Raw genomic sequence first — 20596 nt, 5'->3', positions numbered from 1 at the left:
TAACTTGGATACAAGTGCCTCTCACCAAACTCTGAGCTGTGTAAAGCTGGTCCAGGCCACAAGAACCAAGGGGCTGTTAAAGTATGACCTATTACTGTAACAAATATATAACTAGAAACATGTTAGTCTGCTGAGAATGGACAGTGTTTTAGGTTTGTTCATGATGTGTGGTGTCTTCTGAAAAAATCTCTCTTCTGTATATTGCTGTCTTTTTAGAATTCCTTTTCTTCTCTCTATATAATAGAATTTAAATAATTCAGTATACTCAGTATTTGTTCAGATCAGAAACACTCTATTTAACCTTCTGGTGCATTTACCTTGATCCTCTTCTTTCAGAAAGAAACTTGTAAAGTCTAACAATTCAAGCTATATAACTAATCATTTTACCCCATGTCACCTAAAAATGAGCCTAAGGAATGAGACATATCTCCATCACCTGTTCCTACTGATTTTCCTCTCTGTGCTAATGCTAAACTTTGTCCTCTGGATACAAAGACCACGAGTCTTTGTGAATAATGATATGGACAAGTAGCACTATCTGTGTGGGAAGCACGTAGGAGTCCATAGGGAGACATGGCCACAGGAGAGCTCTGTTCTTAACATAACCTGCTTTTGAATGATTAAGGTGGAACAAAAAGCAAATTGCTAATGTTTTGCTCTGGGATGCTGATACTTTAAAAACACAAAGGAAAGTGTTCTCATTTGTGAGGGCAAAGGCAGTGGGGAAGTGTTTGCCTTTGGTTTGTTTGTTTACTTTCTTCATTACCACTATTTTAAACACAGTAGGATATGTTTTCTTTAGTAGAGAGACTGGAAAGGGAAAAAAAAAAAAGGTACACTTGAATTTTGAAGACCTGGAAGAGATTTCTGGAGGCATTATATGCAGCAAAAATACCATTTGCAGCAAATCTCTTTCCTGACTTCTGTGAAACTGAACTTTCTACCTGAGACTTTCTTCTTCCTCTAATGCATTTTTTTCCCCTGTAACAGTGATGTCATATGCCTGGCATCAGTGCTCTGAGTCCTGAGTCCCCTGCTCTTACAGGTCAAGCAATCCACAGCCAAGTCCACCCCACTATTTCTTGCCCTCATACAGAAAAATGCCACATCTCTCAGCAGTCACTCAGGTTCACTCACTGGTCATCTCTACAGTTGATCTCTTTCCAACCTCTTCACTTCTTCATTTGTTGCTCACTCCCCACTGTGAGCTGACATACTATCAGTCAAATAATTCCTTGCACCATTAAGCACTTGTCAGTTTACATCTTCCTTATTCAGTAGCTACAGCAAATGAAAAGCTTAGTCTCTGGTTCTTCCTATACCCTCTTTTTGCAGCAAAAGGTTTTCATACCTTTCCTTTTCACCACTGACCAACATGACTGTATATCCCACATGCATTGATCTCTCTTCTCCTGTGAATGATTATCCTTCTGAATTTGTTCAGGTAAGTTCCTAATTAATAGGGCTATGCTATCAAGAGTTTAATTTGGGACATTATTTTATCACAGTGTGTACCCACGGAAAAGGGTGAGCAATAGGTTTTCTTATTGTTTTAGTCTCATAAAAAGGCACTGGGGCTTTAGGCATTCCCAGCACTAAGGCTGGAACACAGGAGAAATGGGATGCAACCCTGGTGTCAGATCATGTAACCCTGTGCAGGAGGCACATTGCCCAGTACGCAGTGTTGTGTGTACAGCTTGTCCCCAGCGTTTCCCACATCCCCTGCACGCTGACCAAATGTGGTCATCTTTTGCCCAGGAATGTTTATATATCTCCCCTTCTCTCATCCTCTTCTTGGCTGGCTTGAAGACATGTTTCAATCACAAGGGCTCCCTCATCATGCTCTCATACCAAGGAATGCTTTCAAGGGGGTGGAGGTTTATTTTTGAAAGTGGTTTTCCTTTTCAGTATCTGCCTTTTCTGTCTCTATGCCAGGCTAGCGGTGAACATTTTGAGGAGTTCCCAGAGGGAACTTTTAGGAAATTAGTTATTCTATTTGTAGAATTCCTTAGCGTTTATAAAACTTCCATATGCAATCTTGTTGTCATGCCTCTGTCAGAATACTCCCACCGTGTAAAGAGATTGTTTTTTTTTCTCTTTCTCTCTTCCTCCTCCTTCCCCAAGGGTTTCCTGTTTTAGCCCTTGTGCATATATTTGCACCCTTGTGCCCTTTCCTCATCCTTACTTACTGCCTCCCATTTTATACAGCTACTGAAATAATTGTTGGTGTTTTAACCATTTAAAGAACTGTTCTTAAATTCATTTGTCAATTGATCAGTAAGTCATCAGTCAGAGATTAGTGCTGGCAACAAGTACGCTGGCAATGTATACAGTAAATTTACTTTGTGTAAACTTATTGAGATTTTAGACTATGGATACCTTATGCTGGTGTTACTAAACCTCCCCAGTGTCTAAGTAGAAGTTTGAGATAAAAATGTTGCATGTTTATATAACGCTTTCAGTTTGTCAACATTCTGGGATGCAACAGCAAAGCAAAATTTATTTCCATTGAAGGAGTTTGTACACATTATTCACAGGTGTGGAATGTCAGATCTCAGAATTATGGTATTGGGATTAAGTAGGCATTTTAGTTTCCGGTTTGGTTCTGGTGGGGTATTAGTAATAGGAGCCAAGAAAGTATTGGTCTTGGAGGCTAGCTTACACTACCAGCTGAAATCAGGCCAAATAACAGAGATTTCTGGTAGCAGAAGAACCTGAAAGTCCATACAGCTCTCTGAGCAGCTGAGTGACAGCTGAGCTTAGCCTGACCTCAGACTTGCACCCTGTCTGTGTACAAAATAGCACCTGAACAGAGTGCCATTAGCTGAAGGTACATCTTGTGGGACAACAAAACGTACTGATTTACATTTGCAGTGAAAAAAAGAGAAGTTCTAAACCATGGTGTTGTGCAATGAAAACAGACAGCTGGATTCCACTTTCAGTACGGTAGTGCTTGGATATGAGATATGCTTCCTTTTCCCATAATTCACCTACTAGAACTGTAACTGAAAATTCCTTTTTCTTACAGCCAGGCCCAACCTTTATTTTTGTTTTTTTTGGGCAGGGTCCATTTTAAGCATGATAAAACAATATCTGCTTAGGCTGCAATTGCTGTTGTAGAAGTAGCAGGCTGCAATATTTCAGGCTCCTGAACAAAGCAGACTATTGAATCCCATGTATGGATGGAAAAAACTGGATTTTTACCTTCTCTCTTTTTTCCCACTTGAGTTTTTGGTTTGTTTGTTTTGTCTGTTTGTCTTGTTTTTTAACTATATATCTTAATGTACCTATTGGTCATCAGAATTTATATCTCTCTACATATAGGATCTGTGAAAGGATTCTGGGAGAGTCACTATCTTTTGGCTTATAACACTAATTTAAAGAGCTTTGCTGAACAAAAGATCTCTAATATTTTATTTCCTCCGGCTTCTCTTTCTGGGATACAGTAATTTCAGCATGTAGGTTACCAAATACTCCTTTGAAACTCGTCCAGCTCCTCTGTCTTTAGGAGACATGACAACTGCTTTCTTTAACATTAGGCAATGTAGCTTTAGAGGTTCATCCTTCTGTTGCCTTCCTCAAAGGGACGTCCAGTCTGCCCTGCCTTTGCAATATGTTTGCTATTGACTCTCTCTCTTTCAACCACAGCATCTAGTTTACAGCTCTTGTGTTGCCCAGTCCACATGCAAACTGCGTCAAAATGAAACAGAGCTTCTTGTAGTGACAACAAGGAAGAGATCTGAATATCTTCTCTAGGGCTGTTGCTGTCCTGGTGTGGGCCCTAGGGAAGGATATGTGAAATCCTTTTTGGACAGACTAAAAGGAAAAATCTGACCTGATCTTCTTTCAAGGAAAAGCATAAGAAGAATAATAAAACAGAATGGAACAAAAATACTTTATATTAATTGTCAAAGAAAGTAAAAGGTCTAGCTCTTCCCCTTTAATTATTCTAGTCAAACTTATCTGAAAACAGGAATTAGGAAGTTTATTTTTTTTGACAAAAATATTTTATTCAAGACTTTCTGAATGGAAGGTATTGTACAGTTGGCTCAGTTCCAATTGCAAGACACTTGATGATGTGTTATTTGACTTCACTATGGACTGGAATAGTATACTGTACTGCAGCTGTAGCATCTGGTGGGTTTGATGTACATTAGATAGTAAAACTCACTCAGGACTGTGATGCTCTTGGCATCATAAACCATAAATTCACTTTTTTTTTCATATCATACCACAGGATGAAAGCTCAATTATTCTTCCAAGTTTCCCCTTTTCCAAATTGCATAATTGCTGATGTTTTATATGCTTAACTTTTTTTTAGGATGAAAGTTCTTCCAGTAGTGGAACAGATTCCCTAACCAGTGGAGAGATTCCAAGAAGCAGGTCAGAGGGGACTTTGCTTGATGTAGATGACCGGACACCCTCAGACAGCTACAGTACGTGTCTTCTGCAACTTTCTGTACTAAGGCCCTCCATCTAAAGTCTTTATTTCTGGAAAATATCTAGGTCAGGCTGGTTGGGAGGAAGAGTTGAAATCTTTAACCTTACATTAACAAATGCTGCTTAGGGTATGTTTACTGGGAAAGAGAAAAGGGACTTCTTAGCCAAACCTTTAGCTAAATTTAGGGTTTTAAGAACCAAGACGGCAAGGTCATTTTTAATTTGAAAACTAGAGCAAAGTTAATTTCATCTCATTACTATTTTGACCTCAAAACTAAGAAAACTTTGTCCTCCATAAGGTAGACATTCTCTTAGCAACTTGTCTAAGTAGCCGATGTAACAGTGAACCTGAAACTTGCTGTGTGAGTTGAGGAGCAGGAATTTTTTCCTTGCTAACCTACTGCACCCCAGTAATTTTGGTGTTACCTTGGCATGAGAAAGTGTCCATCCTAGTGACTCAGGCTCTGACAGAGTTTAAGAAACATGCCCTTTAGAATGGGAAAAGAAAACCCAAACAACTCCCCTTATGGTTTTTTTGGGCTTAATTAATTTATTCTTTTAATAGACAAAAATTATCTGACTTTAATAGCATCACAGTACAAGGAAAGCTTCATCTGGTGCTTGAGCAGCCCAACCCCATCTGGTGACTCTGGTCAAGACTAGGTGCTCAAGCAGAAAGAGGCTACTCCTGGGCTTAATTCCCCAGGGAGCTCACCTGGAAGGCTCTTGTCAAGACAATGTTAGAGCTTTACAGATAGGCAGCTGGGAAGCATGTAAATTCCACTTTGGTTCTTCCAAATTGGGAATTTTCTGGAATTGTGGAAAAGCTTCATGGTTTTGGCTTTTTATCACAATTTGACAAATGAAACAAAAAGGAAACTACTAACATTTAATTTTTTTTTTCTTTTTGTGGCTGTATCCACTGTCATTCTTGCAATTGAGCAGTCATAAATGACCTTGGAAATGGGAGGTACTACGGAAAGGGTGATAATGAAAGCTATTGATACGCTGAAAAAGTAGAAATAATGAATTCCACTAAAAATTTTAACTCTTTGCAAGGATGTTTAAAGAAGGGATGGTATAATATATATGTAGAAAAAATAATGGCACACTGAAGTAATAGAAACCCTTAGTATAAAAAGTTGCAAATACTCTATTCATTGCAAGAAGTGTGATTCTAAATTAACCTGTAAACCAGCTTCTATGAACAATTGTTTGTACAAATTATAAGGATGTCTGTTCTTCAGAACAAATAGATATTACTGTTAATAATGAGTATTTTTATTAGAAAACGTATTTAAATATCCCCTTAAAAACCCCTATTTGTCTATCAAAATGCAATTTCAGAAAAATCAGTAGCTGCACAAACATTTCTCTCCAAATTTCAAATTGCACAAGACCTCATAAATTATATCAATGACTTTTTTCTAGTGGAAAGCTAGTATAACAAATTCCACATACAAGGAGAGAAATTGTACATGTTCTGTTATCAACTAAATGCATGTGCACTAGCATGAAAAGGAATCTTGAGTAATGCATTTATCTCTACAGTGTTTGAAAAAATGAAATAGTATTTCTTTAATCTTTGCAAAGAGTTCCATACAAAGGAAAGAAATCCATGTAATTTTGTAAGAGGCCAAATATTACTCGAATATAATGATTTGAACCTTATGGAACCTTATCATATTCAATGCTAATTAATAATTGTAGGAGTTGATAATGATCTGCACATCAAAGAAGATGCTTTACATCCTTCAAAACTAATCTATTATTCAGCACTAATTTATTAGCACTCTTCTATTAAGAAATATTCTTAATTAAATGAATATTGATACTATTTAAAAAACTGAAGAAAAGGTACAGAAATTATCTATACGTATTTCAGGAGGATAAAATTAGTCACCTCTTAGTTTAACAGACTATCAGTTGGACATGAATGGAATGTCTCAAGTCTCTGTGCTTTAGGATATGCTTCTGTTTTTTCTTTTAAACAGATGCCAGTGAAAGTAAACTGGATTTGGATATTGACTGGTCTGGTGTATTCAAACATGCCCAAACTGTTTCCAAGACTAATCCTTTCTGGAATGAACTGTCAGGCTCCAATCCTTTCATACATGACATAGCTGCTTCAAATAGAAATAAAAATGATAAATACCTTTCTATCTTAAAAGAAAATCCTTATTTGTTCTCTAAAGTTTCTAGCAATAGGGACTCTTTGGATTCCTCAGGTGATGAGCTAGATATTGATTGTCTCCTAAGAAAGACTTCAGCAAGAAGATCTGGACGATCCAAGAGTGTCTCTGACTTCCTGGATATTGTTGATAACCGAAGATTTAATCCTCACAAGACAGCACCTCAAAAAACTACAACTTCAGACATGACATGGCTTCAAAATGACCGCGAAGCCTACAAGATGGCCTGGTTGAGTCACCGACAACTCACCCGGTCTTGCCTAGATTTAGAAGCCATGAGCCACAGTCCTGGATGGGCACAAACACAAGCTACAGATATTCATGTGGTTTGTAAACTGAATCATGAAGGGGGTTCAGTACAACTACCTGACTCAGATATCAACATTCATGTCCCTGTGGGTCATGTATTACCAGGGGAATTCCAAGAAGTTGGTTTAAAGGCTATCCTTAACCCTCCATTGTCATGTAACAATGAGCTGTCTAGCACCGTAAGTCCTCTGATAGAACTTACGCTGAGCAACCTCAACACAAGCAAAGCCATTTTCCTAGAGGTGAAAGTTGCAGCTAAAGTGAAGAATGATCCACTCAGCCAAGTTATGAGTGATATTGTGTGTTTTTTTAGTTTGAATAAAGAAGGGCCTTTTAAGAAGCTAGAGAATTGCTACATTTATCAGGATACCATACAAGTGAAGCTAACGGACCTAAGTCATGTGATGTATGCAGTGATTGCCATACAAGCAAACAAAATCCAGCCTCCAGCAACTAATGTCTGGGACTATGTTCATAGAAGAGTCTCAGTTGGAATTTATGGTCCCAAATATATTCATCCATCTTTTACAGCAGTTTTTACAGTCTTTGGTCATAACTACATTCCAGGAAAACTCACAATTTGTGATATAAGAAAAGGGGGGAAAAATATGCCTCCTGTGGTGTTTCAGCTGTGGGGAAAACATACATTTCTGCTTGAAAAACCACAAGATCTAAACATTTCTTTAGTATCCTGTGATCCAGATTTTGAAGTAAAGATGGAAAACCAAAGTAAAAATATTAAAGAGGAGGAGTTGAAAACTGGTGAAATGGTCCACCAACAATTCCCATTCTCCCTGCTTGGATGTAGGGAGATGCATTTCTTTGTTTTCCTTGTTCAGATTAAAGTCTTAAAAAGTAGCCAAGTAACACAGTTCCATGTTACGACTCCTGATCCAGCTCCAAAATTAAGAGGAATTATCAATAGACCAAAGCACCTACAAAACCGCAAGGAAATCAAGTCCATACCTTGGCTTTTGATACCAACAGTAAAATATCCAAAGTTTCAAGATAAAGCTTTGAGCGTTAATACTTATGGAGTGGCTTTGAAAACTGTGTTACGTCAAAATAAGATTGACTATTTGCTGGAATATTTTAAAGGGGATACAATAGCACTTCTTGGTGAAGATAAAGTTAAAGCCATTGGACAAACTAAAATAAAAGAGTGGTATGTAGGAGTTCTCAGAAGAAAGATTGGCCTTGTACATTGCAAAAACATAAAAGTTATTTCCAAAGAACAAGCTATGGACACTGCTGATAGCGAGCTAACAACCAGGAATCTAATTGAACAAATTGCATTGCCATTCAAAAAACTGACTTATATCTACTCAGTAGTTCTGTCAACAGTTTCGGAGAGTGTTTATGACTGGAGAGCTTTAGCTGAGGTGCTAGGATATTCACATATGTCTTTGGATGACTTTAATGAGGCACATATCAATAAAGAATCAGAGAGAGTTGCGCATGTTGTGAAGAGGATGAAGCAAGACTGCCACGCTAACAAAAAAAAAAGACTATTTCTTTATGAACTCATTATTGTAAGTATTGCATGAGCTAACTTGCTTATTGGGAATGCATTGTCAAGAAACTGCTCAGTAGCAATGTATGAACAAGAAAACATGATTCTGCATTCTTGCAGGAATTTTTACAAACCTGAATATATTACTAAAAGTTGTAGACACCTAAAGACAGAAAATGCACCCAGATTCTCGTGAAGAATAATACTTTGGTCAATTAATTCTAAAAAGTCTTCTGCTAATATTCCAGGAACCTTGCTCATTTAGTAGGTTGACTGAGTTTTCTTTTTTGTTTTTTAAACAGCCATGACTGAAAAGTTTTGTCTTTTGTCATGGTAAATTGCTCCCCTGAGCAATTCGCATTCCTGTCGGGAAGTAATAAGTAACCTTATAGTGTGGAAACTCATTATATATATATTTTTCTATGCTGTGTGTCTAACTTAACTTCATATGTTTAAAATTGAAATCCTGATCCACATGTCGAAGGCAGGATTTTCTGTCCACACAGGACAACTTCATAGTCAGTGTTGTAGCAGCCTATGAAAAATATTGCAAATATTTCAGTATGTATTTTTATAGGCCTCATTTGTAAGCCACTGGACAACTTCTATGTGACTAAATGCTCTTATATGTGAATTAAAAGTGGGTTTATTCTAAATTCTTCCAGGTAATAAGTTGCACTGTTAACCATCCTAATTTACTTACTGATCTGAGTTCAAAATAATTTGGAATTAATGACTACTTAATACTGTCTTTGGTTCTGACTGAAAAGTCAACCAGCCTGTTAAGGGACAGAAGATAATTAAATTTCTGATATGAAAATAAAGTATTATAAAAATGTATGTTTAAAAATTCATATTGTAGCTACGCATCTAAAGCATATTGATTATCCTGAACTGTAAACCTTAACAGAGTTTACTTCTCATAACTAGTCTATCCCCCGTGTTGACAGCAATTTCAGCAGGATTCAGAAAATTTTGGTAGCAGTGGCCACTTAAAAATCTTAAAAGCGTATTAAACTGTGTGGAATAGAACTTAACCAGCATGAAATACAGCAAAGTCTGCCATGTCTCTGTACAAAAAGGAGAGGGGAATCTAAAGGTGAAAATTATCCAAACTTTTAATTGAATACAGTGAAACAGAATTCATTACAGAACACGCAAAAAGTGGGGAACAATTAGATTAAGATAGAATCATATAATGGTTTGCACTGGAATGGACCTTAAACATCATCTCATTCCATCACCCTTGTCATGGACAGGGATACATTTCACTAGACCAGGATACTTAATGTCCTGTTTTGTGAGATATATATAATTTTGAGCTATGACGTTCCAATGAAAGTCCCTGTCCTTGCAAAGCTAGACTTAAAACTAGAAATAATTTGTGTAATTTTTGGGTAGAATTTACTAGTTACTTCTTTAAGTAATCTCCTATTTTTATGTTATATAGTGTTTTTGCTAATCAGAATGTAGCAATTTGAACAACTTTGTCTTCACTTTGCCAAAATACAGGGGAATTTGGTACAGTACACTGTAGTCAGCTACTCATTACTGTGCCTACCAAAGTTATGCTGTTTCCTATGAGGATTTTTACTGTAAAATGTTTTACAATTAAATCATACACTGATTTCTGCAGAAATGCTTGATACTTCAGTAAAAATCAATATCTCAAAAACAAGGAAAATGTCTGGATTTTTTTCTTGATCTTTCACTGAAAAACTCAACATTTTCAGTGGAATATTTAGCTGTTAATTTGAGGAGAAGAAAAAAACAAGACTTATTTTTCTCGTTAGGGCTTATGCAAGGAAAGAAAGAAAGGAGAATGCAACATATTTGCACTTCAGGATTTCACTCCTGCAACCATTTTAATTCATCATAAAATTTGGTCATTAAATGCTCATTTGGCACAGGGGAGGGAAGAGTTTTGTGCTTGCATTTCTGCTTGATGATCAGCAAATTATTAGTTCTGTGGGAGGAGTAATTGAAAAGGTGCTGGCCAATGCAATCAGTGATTTTCCAGAAATGCTGTAGACAAAGGACAACACCTTAGTATAGTAGTGCTTTAACTTAATTTTCAAGTTTCTTGTCATACTTCTAAGAAGCTAAATTTGATGTCAGAGAAGCTAAATTTGATGTCAGCTAAATTCTGTCAGAGAAGTTTATTTTTCCTTTAGGATCCATAAGCTTGGCAGGATCCGTTTGACACTGGAATGCTGAAGCAGCTGAATGCTAGCTTAACTTTTTTTCTTAAACTTGTGGGCAGTTTTCCATTTTGTGGGGAAAAAATTTACATATTCGTAAGAACACAAAATTAAAAAAAAAAAATAAACACTTTCCTCTGTGTAAAACTGCAGAATAGTGCTATAAAAACAAATTAAAATGTTCTGTTTGTAATTACTGTTGAAAGATCACTAATGAAAACTATTGTTGCAGGCACTTTTGAAAATAGATTGCCAGGGATTAGTGGCACGTCTTACCCAGGACACCATCATTTTGACTTCAGCTGTCAAACTTGGCAAAAACTGGCGGGAGCTTGCAGAGAAGCTAGCCCGACTCACAAAGCAGCAATTAGAGGCTTATGAAGTGCCCCACCAAGGGAAAAATGGAGCAGTAGCTCTGGAGGTAAGGGTCTGGTGTAACAGTGCATGCACACTTGCTCCTCCACACAAATACAGCCAGAGACCTTTCTTCTTCCTTGCTTTGAGTGCTTCTTTCCTTTTGCACTTTCCTGTAGAGGTCCCAGTCTCTTGTCTTGAGCTTCAGGGACACGTTCAATCCCTTCTTATTGTCCTGTCCACTTGTTAACCTTCCTCGCTCCTCTGCTATCAGCTCAGACACAGAGAAGAAGAGCACCCAGTCCTTGCAGGAACCACTTCAAATCATCCTTAGTACAACTTTTACTCTTTCCACCAAAAGGAAGCTGACTTCCATCATTAATACTTTTCTATGCCAGTGTAATAGTTGATATCATTTACCTTAAGTAGCATGAGATCAGAAACTCTGACACCAATTCCACTTCTGTTCTGTAGCATGAACTCGGCAAATCTATACTTTGAGTTCATAATTTGCCAGGTAAGTCATGCTATTTATTTTCCTTTGTAAAGCACTCTTCTTATACAGAAGTATGAGTTCTAAAGGTGCCCAGAGGTACTCACGGCATGAAATACTAGATATGTCACAAGACTTAAGGTGGATCCTTGTGCAGGCTACTGAGTCTAAGGTCAACCTGTGCTCCTGGTATACTTTTCCTGGGCAACCAAGTTACTTTCTCCATTGCTCCACTCTAACTCCAAAGCATGATCCACTCTTTCCCACAGAGTTATGTACCAATGACTTCTAGGTCCCAGACTGGGTTTTACTCTGAAAATCCTCTTTTATAAGCACTGCCGAACGATGCTCAAGCTCACCTTTCTGACCTGAGTGCTTATATTCAGGTTTGACTCTCTCTCTGCCTGTACCATCATGCTCGGTCATGCACATGATCCGGACTGAATTCCTTCTCTCTCACCTCTAAGTACAAAAGGAATTGCTATTTCCCATTCATAGGTTCACAACTACTCGGGATAATGTTTTCTTCCTTTTTCTTTCACTGTAGTTGATTCTTCCTGTTTCCCACCAAAAATATTCTCCTTTATACAATCTGAGACCAGTGAATCTGTCATCTCGGTTTTATCTGCCTCATGATAACTATCTAGATATTTCTGCTCTAGTCATGAATCACCAACTCTTATTCCCCTTGAATACTCTGCCCTACTTCTCAGATCAATATGGGATCAAAATTCCACATGTTTACTCTTGTGATTCTTCACTTTTCTACAAAATTATCTCCATTTTTGTTGTTTGCAAGCACCGCCTCCTTGTCTGATCTTGCTTTTCTCTTAGAGCTATTTTGTGTATTTTTTTTACTTGTTCTGTGTACTTATGTCTGGATGCTCCTTCATCAAATTTTTTCTCTTAAAATTCTCCTTCTTACCAACCCCATATCTACTCTCTGTTTTTTTAATGTGAAAAAAAATCCTGTTATTTTCTTAGGTTTTGCATTGTCTTAATCTAAAATACTAAAATTGAACAGAATATGAATGATTGTCATTTCCATTATCAGGGTTTTTTTACTGTTAGGCAGTGCCTTGTCTAACTTCAGAGACTTTTGTTCTACTAAGATTTCTGTGTTTGGCTGACAAAGCCCCAGCTTTTTCAGAAGGAATTATGGACCAGAAAAATGTGTGACTCTGTTGGTCTCCATGTTATTTGGAAATGTTTCTACTTTGATAACAGATAGCATAACTAAAACAATCTTACAACTCTTTTTCCAGCACCATACTTATTTCTTTTTATATATCAAGAAAATATATAAAAATATATATAAATAAACGCTTTACTTTAAATGGATTTCTCTTTTCCATGAAGCCTATCTTCTACCTCATGCACCCTATTCTTTTGTTTTAAAGAGTTTTTATTACAAACAAATTTTTATTACAAACCACCCACAAAATTCTCTGCCTTTCCGTGACAGTATCTGCTGCCAGAAGACAGTACAGTCAAATTCATTATAAAGAAAGCCAATAATGCTATATGTTCTATTTTTAAGAGACCATTCAATGAGCAATCAAAGATCAGAATTTTGCTTTACTTTTGTGCCATTTCTCAGGGATTAGATTGGGCCCATGGAGAATCACTAGTTTTATGTGACCTTTGTAATAGTGCTTATCCATATGGGTGTGAGTTCAAAGAACACCTTGTTTCTAGAACTGGTGTCTCATGCAAACACTCAGCACCCTCACTGCCCTGTGAATCTAACCTTAAATTTCTACTAAAATTCTACTAAATTAAGTACATTCTACTAAATTTCAATGCTTTCATATGACCTCTGAACTTTCTTATTGATAGTAGTTGTTGGTCTGAAAACAGAAAACCAAGAAAAGATAAGAGGGTAATAAGTTTTGATTAATTATTGAGGATTATCTGAAATCATTAAGTAATTAATTAACCATTAAGGACTGTTCCACCATCAAGGAGTATTAGTTCAATGTGCTGAGTTAATTATGCATCAACGATGACCAGTTTATAAAGCTTTTGATCCCTGCATTCCTTTTTTTTTCTTTCTTTGCTTTTGTCCTATATAAAAAAAATCAGTTTTGAAAGATTAGAGGAAACCAAGGTTTGTATTTAAGCATATTTCAGTCAATTGTCTTATTGCAATGTCAGACTGACCTTCAGCATAAGTCAAAGAGAAACTTTTCATATTAACTGTCTTTTCACATTCTAGGGAAGAGAGAATACTGTACCCCAATTCTTTAAGTATCGTAGTCTAACAGGAATATAAGGAAAGGAAGCAAAAGACACAGAAAAGGCAGAATATGTAGCCAGCAGCGTAAATTCAGGAAATCCCAGCTTCTTGTGTTGGCTACCTTGGTTATCAAGCTAAAAATAGGAATATAGAAACTTTCTGGTCTCAGCATAAATACTGAGTGGTGAAAAGAGTGGTGAACTGCTTTATTTCATTAAAATATGTTGTAACATCTGTTATTTACAGTAGTATATTAAAACATTATTTTTGAAGTTAGCCTCTCTAAAAAAACAAGGAAAGAATTAATCAATCTCCTTCTTCCCACCTACAATCAAACTACTTTTTTTGCCTCCTTTTGTAAGTTTATGGTTATGACTTAAGAGAGACTTGCTTAAAGCAAAACATAGGTACCATTCATTTGGGTAAATGATGATACTTTCCCTCCTGTAGACTTAAAATGAGAAACTTCGCAGAAAACATAGGTATTTTTTTTGTGGCTTAAACTCAAGACAGAAGCTAGACTAATCAGACTGTGAAATGAGCTATAGGGGATGTGAGTTTAATGGGTTTTTCCATTTGTGTCGGGGGCAGAAAGGCAGCAAAAGTTGACAGAGATGTTTACAGAAACTATAACAGAATCAGTCTCGGGTAAGTTGAAAGTTCTGAGCCCAAATGTGAAGAAAAGCTCAGAATTATGAGCAAAGAAATTCTCCTGATACTCAGTTCCTCAGGGATCAAGTACATAAAGCTTAAATCAAGGATGTAGAGCTTTATGCTTTGCACTGTTTGTAAATTAATAGGATTATATTGAGGACATAACAAATTTTCTTCAGAATTATGCTTCAGAACCATAAAAGCTGTTTTTCTAATAAAAAAGATGCTAAAAACATCCCAACCTCCTGATAACTTTTGTATATATACAAAAAAATGTGCATGCATCAATCTATATGCTTTTACTATGATGCATAAGTGTACTAATGTTAAAAGAGTAAATCCCTTTTAGGAAAGGGATGCTTTTTTTCGTGGTTCTGTGTATTATCCCTGAAATAGTTAACTCAATTGCTTTTTGCAAAACCTTATTTGTCAATGAGGAGAGGGAAACTAAATAGCTGATTGCCACCGTAACATTTGGAAAAGCAGCAGCTGCAAAAACAATTATTTTGTTTGTTAACTGAGCAAATTTACTCAGCACTTTGCAAGATATAAGTCCAGCTTGGTATCTGAATGATGCTGCCAGAACTTAAGTAATGTCACCAGACCAATGACAAATTGCACCTGTTAAGGATCTGCTCCAATTTTTTGGTATAAACCAAATAAATTGTAATTTGAAAAAAGGAGCACTGGTAACTTATCTTTTCATTTCCTTTGTTTCTTGCAGGAAAATTTTTAAATTGTATGTCCTGATTTTAAAAAAGTTATAAACGCTTTTGACTTTCCTGCTTTTGGAGTGTTTGGGCTTTTTTTTTCTTTCTTTTTTTTTAAAACAGATTTTATGGATAAATCATGTTAGAATCATAGAATCATTTAGGTTGGAAAAGACCTCTAAGATCAGCTAGTCAGGTTGTCTAAATCAACTGTTAACCCAGCACTGCCAAATTACCACTAAACCTTGTCCCTAAGAGCAACATCTACATGTCTTTTAAATATCTCCAGGGATGGCAACTCAGCCGCTTCCCTGGGCAGCTTATTTCAATGTCTGACAACCCTTTCAGTGAAGAATTTTTTTCCTAATATCCAATCTAAATTAATTAGGGGGCTTCATTCTACTTTCCATATCTGTTTTCCAGCTCAGGGGGCTGGGTACCCAGAGTAAAAATGGTCTTGCTATTAAAGATTGAGGCAAAGAAGGCATTAACTACCTCAACCTTTCCCTCATCCTTTGTCACTGTGTTCTCTCCTTTGGCTGCTGCTGTCTTTATAGAAACATTTTTTAATTGTCTTTTATGACAGTAGCCAGATTAAGTTCTAGTTGGGCTTTGGCCCATCTTCCTTCTGCTGTTATTAGAAAACATTTCTGAAAGGTAAGAAGCATGTTTAAAATTTCCAGGCTATGTAGAGGGAGAGTAGAATATTACTTAACGAGGCAGTAACCCTCAAAAGCACAACCAAATATGGAAACTCTTTCTAGTTGTATGCACTGCAAAAAAATGATCAAAGGGAAAAGTGTTTTTCTTCCATTCCTGTTCATTCAATTATACTTGCAGACAACGATATATTTTGACTTGGTTATAATCATCTGAATGAAGAATTTATGTTTCCATTATTTATCCCTCTAAGAATTTGAGAGTTTCAGAGAAATGAACTACATAAGGTTACTGGAAGTTTCATATCAACAGGCCTTTTGTGATAAAACATTTCAGAATGGCTTGGGATCAAACACTTCTTTTCTCTTTTCTTTTCTGTGGCTTTTCTACCATTCAGCTTTTTTTTTTTTCCTTCAATAATTCAATTTCTGCGAGAAGACCTTTTAATTTTTTCCCCTTTATTTTCAGATGATGTGGAAACCTGCATATGACTTTCTCTACACATGGGCTGCCCATTATGGAGACGGTTACAGGGATGTCTTACAAGATCTGCAATCAGCCTTGGACAAAATGAAAAACCCAGTAACAAAACAGTGGCGAGAGTTAACAGGAACACTCATTCTTGTGAACTGCATGGAGGTGTTAAGGGCAAGTGCTTTCTCCAAAATGGAGGAAGAAGAGTAGACAACCTAGATAAGTTTTTGTAAAATCTCTTGGAAAACTGTACTGCTGATATTTGTGTTTTAGTGATGCTTGCAGAGCATGATGGAGTGAAGTTTGTTTTAACTGAGTTGATGTTGGACATGTGGTTCTCAACTACAGATTGCCAGACCTCGCTAATTCCTCCTGAGTAAATAAGAAAAGAATAGGGGATTAAACTAATGAGGTCAACAAAAATTACTTGAATTCTATAGGGTATTTTCTAGAAGGAGCTATTTCTAGCTGGAGATCAGTTTTAAAAACAGACCTATAGATGAGACCTGGGGCTTAGGTTTACATTGTTTTCAGTGAAGTGTTAAAATCTGAATATTTAATACGTTATTTTATTTGGTGCTCAAACCCGTCAAGTCTAAGTCAATGGGTGCAGGCTAGCCTAGAAAAAAACTAAGATTTCTTTCATCCTCAACTGGGAGAAAATGAATCTAATTGTCTCACAAAACAGGAACTCAACAGCTCCTGGAAAAATAGGTGTGTGCTGCACAGTCCTTCCAAAATAGCTTCTGGTGTCTGTTTTGAAGACTGGAAGAGAGACAGAAGATATAATGTCAAAAGTGTTTGGTTTTGATCTATTTGTTAATGTAACTAAACAGGGTCATCTCTCTTTTTGTTTGTTTTTTTATACTTAAGCATTTTTCTAGATTTTGCTGAGTGGAGATTCCAGAAAATTTGGGAAGCCTTGTTTCTGTACATTGTCCATCCCTCTGATTATTTGCTTGTTCCTTCTCTGTTGTTATTAAATGAGTATGTAGGGAAGAGAGACTTTGTAGGTTCAAAGGCTGTAAAAAATCCATACCCACTTCTGTTGATCATTTTCTTCTACCTTACTGGAGAAAGAATATGGGTGATGACTACTCTTTTCTCAAAAAAATTAACAGTGGAGTGCTTTTTAGATTAATTTATTTATGGAACAATTAATTATCATTAGTCATATGTTCTAAAAAGAATTCTACTTAGATGCAATCAGTAAAAATCTTTCAATTACTGAGTAGCTTATTGTAAGTACAGAAATTACAGGTTGAATAATAGTTACAGGTTAAAAAAATTTTTAACACTTTTTTTTAACATAAGATGTTAAATATATTTTTAGTTAACTGGTAGATCTAAAAGGCTAAAGACTTTTTGAGCACATTTGATCAACATTCATTCAGAAACATCAGCAAAAACTCATGACAACCAGTTGAAAAGAAAATTGGCATTCTGCCATCACTTGCGGTTCACAAGACAAAGCCAAAATCTTTCAGAAGTACCACAAAGTTGAAGCATTTCAGTTCAGAATCTGTTCTTCCACTGTTTCTTAGTTCATCCCTACTAAGAAGGGAGATTTTGTGGTTCTAAAAAACCCAGTACATTTAACTGTTTTTCTTTCCCTCTCCTTTCCTCTAACCTGCTTTCTTCTCTACTTGCATTAAGCTTTCCCAAAGCATCCATAGCTTAGGAAGGAGGCTGAGGAAAGAGCACTTGCTCTTTTGCTGGGAAAGTTCACTCACCAGAAGGCCCTTTAATATCAGGGCATGACTGAGTTAACATGTGTACCAGTTATCTGGCTTCAGTGGACTTGCCCTTGATTTGCAAGAGAATGAGGAATTCAGCCCACAGAAGAGTAATTGTTTTTGCTGATCAAGGAAAGGTGGAAAAAAAAGAGTCCAATTATCAAAGTTCCCTGTTGTTTCAGGTGCCAGCACCAATATTATATCTTACCCCATGCAGTTTTAAAAAAAACTGTAGAGAAAATATGAAATAACATTCTCTTGTGATCTGCACTTCAGTGCAGAGACCAGCTTGTCCTTCCTTCTTGCAGGTAGTGAAGCCCCCAAAAGGTGAGAAAGTATCTGCTGTCTTACTCTTTTGTTCTACTAGGTAAGGAAAAGGTTCATACTGGTTCCTTTTAAAATTGACTTCTTTAAAGGTAAAATGATACATTAAAATATTAAAATAATAAATATTAAAAACTGCTGCAAACTCTCAGGGAATTTTTTTTATATTTCCCAGACTGCTTCTGCTTTCACCTTAGACCCTGCTCATAGCAACCTGTGAAGCCTGAACAGGATTTTGTAGTGGTGCAACAAGTCACACACCATCTCCCTAGTTAAAACCTCGGGGAAATACGCATTTTGCTCCCTCAGAGCTGAAATACAGGAGGACATCAGAGATCAAATCTTTCAGCTTCTTTCAGCTTTGTCACCAGCTGATTTTCATACTTCCCAGCAGACCATGTTCCCTTGGTTAAAGCCCTGCTAAGTCACTTTTTTAAGCTTTTTTTTTTTTTTTTGTTAACCTGTCTGCAACAGCTAAGCAGCTCAGCTTAGATCTATTTATGAAGATGGATCTTGGCTTCCATCTTTTTTTTCCACATCTTAATTTCTTATCTTTAGCAAATGCGCGTTTACTCTCTTTTTCAACAAGACACAGTAATTTCTTAGTTCAGTCCTGTATTTTCCTGTTATTAATACAAGTCAAAAGACAGAGAGAAGCTACCAGAAGCATGAATTCCTAATTGTGTGAGTCTACCAAACCCCAAATATGAAGGACAAGCTGCCCAAAGTCTTTGAGGCTGAAGGACAATCCATCCTGAGAAGGTAGTCAGGGATGAGGGACTCAGAAAGAGAAGTGTTTAGGGACCAGAGGCTGCTGCCTGTGACACTCATGGCCAGTCCTTTTCATTGCTCTGAAACAAAGTTGTTTCTGTCTTGAACAAGAGTTGAATTTGGCCCAGTAAATTTAGCAAATATTGACTCAGTGAGTCAGTGTTCTCCTTAGCTTGCAGAATTATGCAACTGGTCCTCACAGTATATTTCTTTAAAAGGAAATTTATATCTGTCTGTAGTTGTGCCGTATTCCAGGGTCTTTGCTTTTTGGGTTGCTAATTGTGCTCCTGTTTTTGCTTTGAGCTTCTGCTCATATGAATGAAATGTGCACTCGTGCAATATTCTGTTTACTTTAGCAGCCCACACTGGATATATTTAAAAAAAAAAAGTATTAAAACCCCATATTTTATTTAGTGGTCTAGTATTCAAAACCACAAAATGCCAGCTGAGAGTGGAAGCAGCTGCACTCAGCAGAAACACACAGCTAGAAGCACATGGCTTAGGTAAACACACTCTGTTCTTGACCTTTTCTCCTTTCCTCCCACCCTGTCAAGAGAGAACAGCTTTCCCATGGGCCTGCACACATACTTTCTTGGGTTTCTTCAAAGTGAGATGAGATTAACAACTACTCAGGAGGAGACAAGGAAAAATACCAGCCGCTGGTCTTTGCCTTAAATGACCCTCTGTTTCCAAGTTTCCTAATTTCTTTGTGTAGAAAAGAGCTGCCTCAGCTAGTTCCATTTCCTTTTGAATGTATAAGCAGAAAAAAACCCCACCTTTCACCACCCTTTTATCCTCTGAATAGGTGTTTCTTAAGTAAACAAGCAAATTGAAAGTTGTGAGTGCATCTGTTGCTTTACGATTCCACCTACCTGTAAAAGCTGGAAAAATGGTTCCCTTGGCTGAGTCTGCTCCTGACTGGGACAGACACCTTCCACAATGGGCAGTAGCAAGGAAGACCTAGCTGTCACTCATACTAGAAATACTGGTTTTCAATGAAGTTGGAATCCATTCCTATTTCAGTTAAGAGGCATCTGAGCTCCATGCCATTTAATGACAATGTGCAATGATATATTTTTGAATTAATAATAGTCAAGATTGGAGAGAAAAGGCAAATTATTTCTCCCTTCAGAAGTTCCAGTCCTTCAGTTGGCTTTGGGGAAGGGTTGAGTTCCTTAGGTTTCACTTGCTTCTTTTGGAAAGCAGAGGTTTAGAAAAGGAAAAGAAAGTTTCTTTTAAAGTGTAAGTAAAGGGCAACTCCCCAAGCCAGCCTCCAGGCAGTAGTCTGGATGCTGAGACCGAGCTGCATGTTATGGGGCATTCTTAGTGGAATTGTCCAGGAAAGAAAAGGGGAGGAGGCATCAGCCGTCCTTCTTCCTACCGAGAACAGAAAAATGGGGAGAAACATGCTAGTGTTTATTAAGTAATGTTTTTGTGGAAAAGACTGATTTTCACAAATCCTTCCTGTAAACCTAAGCTCTGTGGAAAACAAACATTAAGCAGCTCCAAAGAAGCAACTTAATTTT

The 20596-nt window shown here is 37.0% G+C and overlaps 1 protein-coding gene across 1 annotated transcript; it reads left to right on the top strand.

Annotated features, from left to right (window-relative positions):
- The first annotated feature begins 1099 nt into the window (after window positions 1-1099).
- Window positions 1100-16449, top strand: MACC1 (MET transcriptional regulator MACC1). The gene is made up of 5 exons (XM_027639387.1): window positions 1100-1127; window positions 4322-4436; window positions 6435-8473; window positions 10888-11076; window positions 16234-16449. The coding sequence occupies exons 1-5, from the start codon at window positions 1101-1103 to the stop codon at window positions 16447-16449; spliced, it is 2586 nt and encodes an 861-aa protein (XP_027495188.1). The 5' UTR covers window position 1100.
- Window positions 16450-20596: the final 4147 nt, after the last annotated feature.

Source organism: Corapipo altera, unplaced genomic scaffold, assembly GCF_003945725.1.
Source record: "Corapipo altera isolate COAL_440 unplaced genomic scaffold, ASM394572v1 44, whole genome shotgun sequence".
NCBI lineage: Eukaryota > Metazoa > Chordata > Aves > Passeriformes > Pipridae > Corapipo > Corapipo altera.
Note: the sequence above shows the minus strand (reverse complement) of the source record. Positions and strands in the feature narration are given on the sequence as shown.

Excerpts from the sequence above, each read along its gene's own strand:
- MACC1 (XM_027639387.1), top strand. The coding sequence starts at position 1,101 with ATGCCACATCTCTCAGCAGTCACTCAG. Across the intron at positions 1,128-4,321 it reads ATCTCTCAGCAGTCACTCAG|GATGAAAGTTCTTCCAGTAG; the intron begins GTTCACTCACTG and ends ACTTTTTTTTAG. Across the intron at positions 11,077-16,233 it reads ATGGAGCAGTAGCTCTGGAG|ATGATGTGGAAACCTGCATA; the intron begins GTAAGGGTCTGG and ends CTTTATTTTCAG.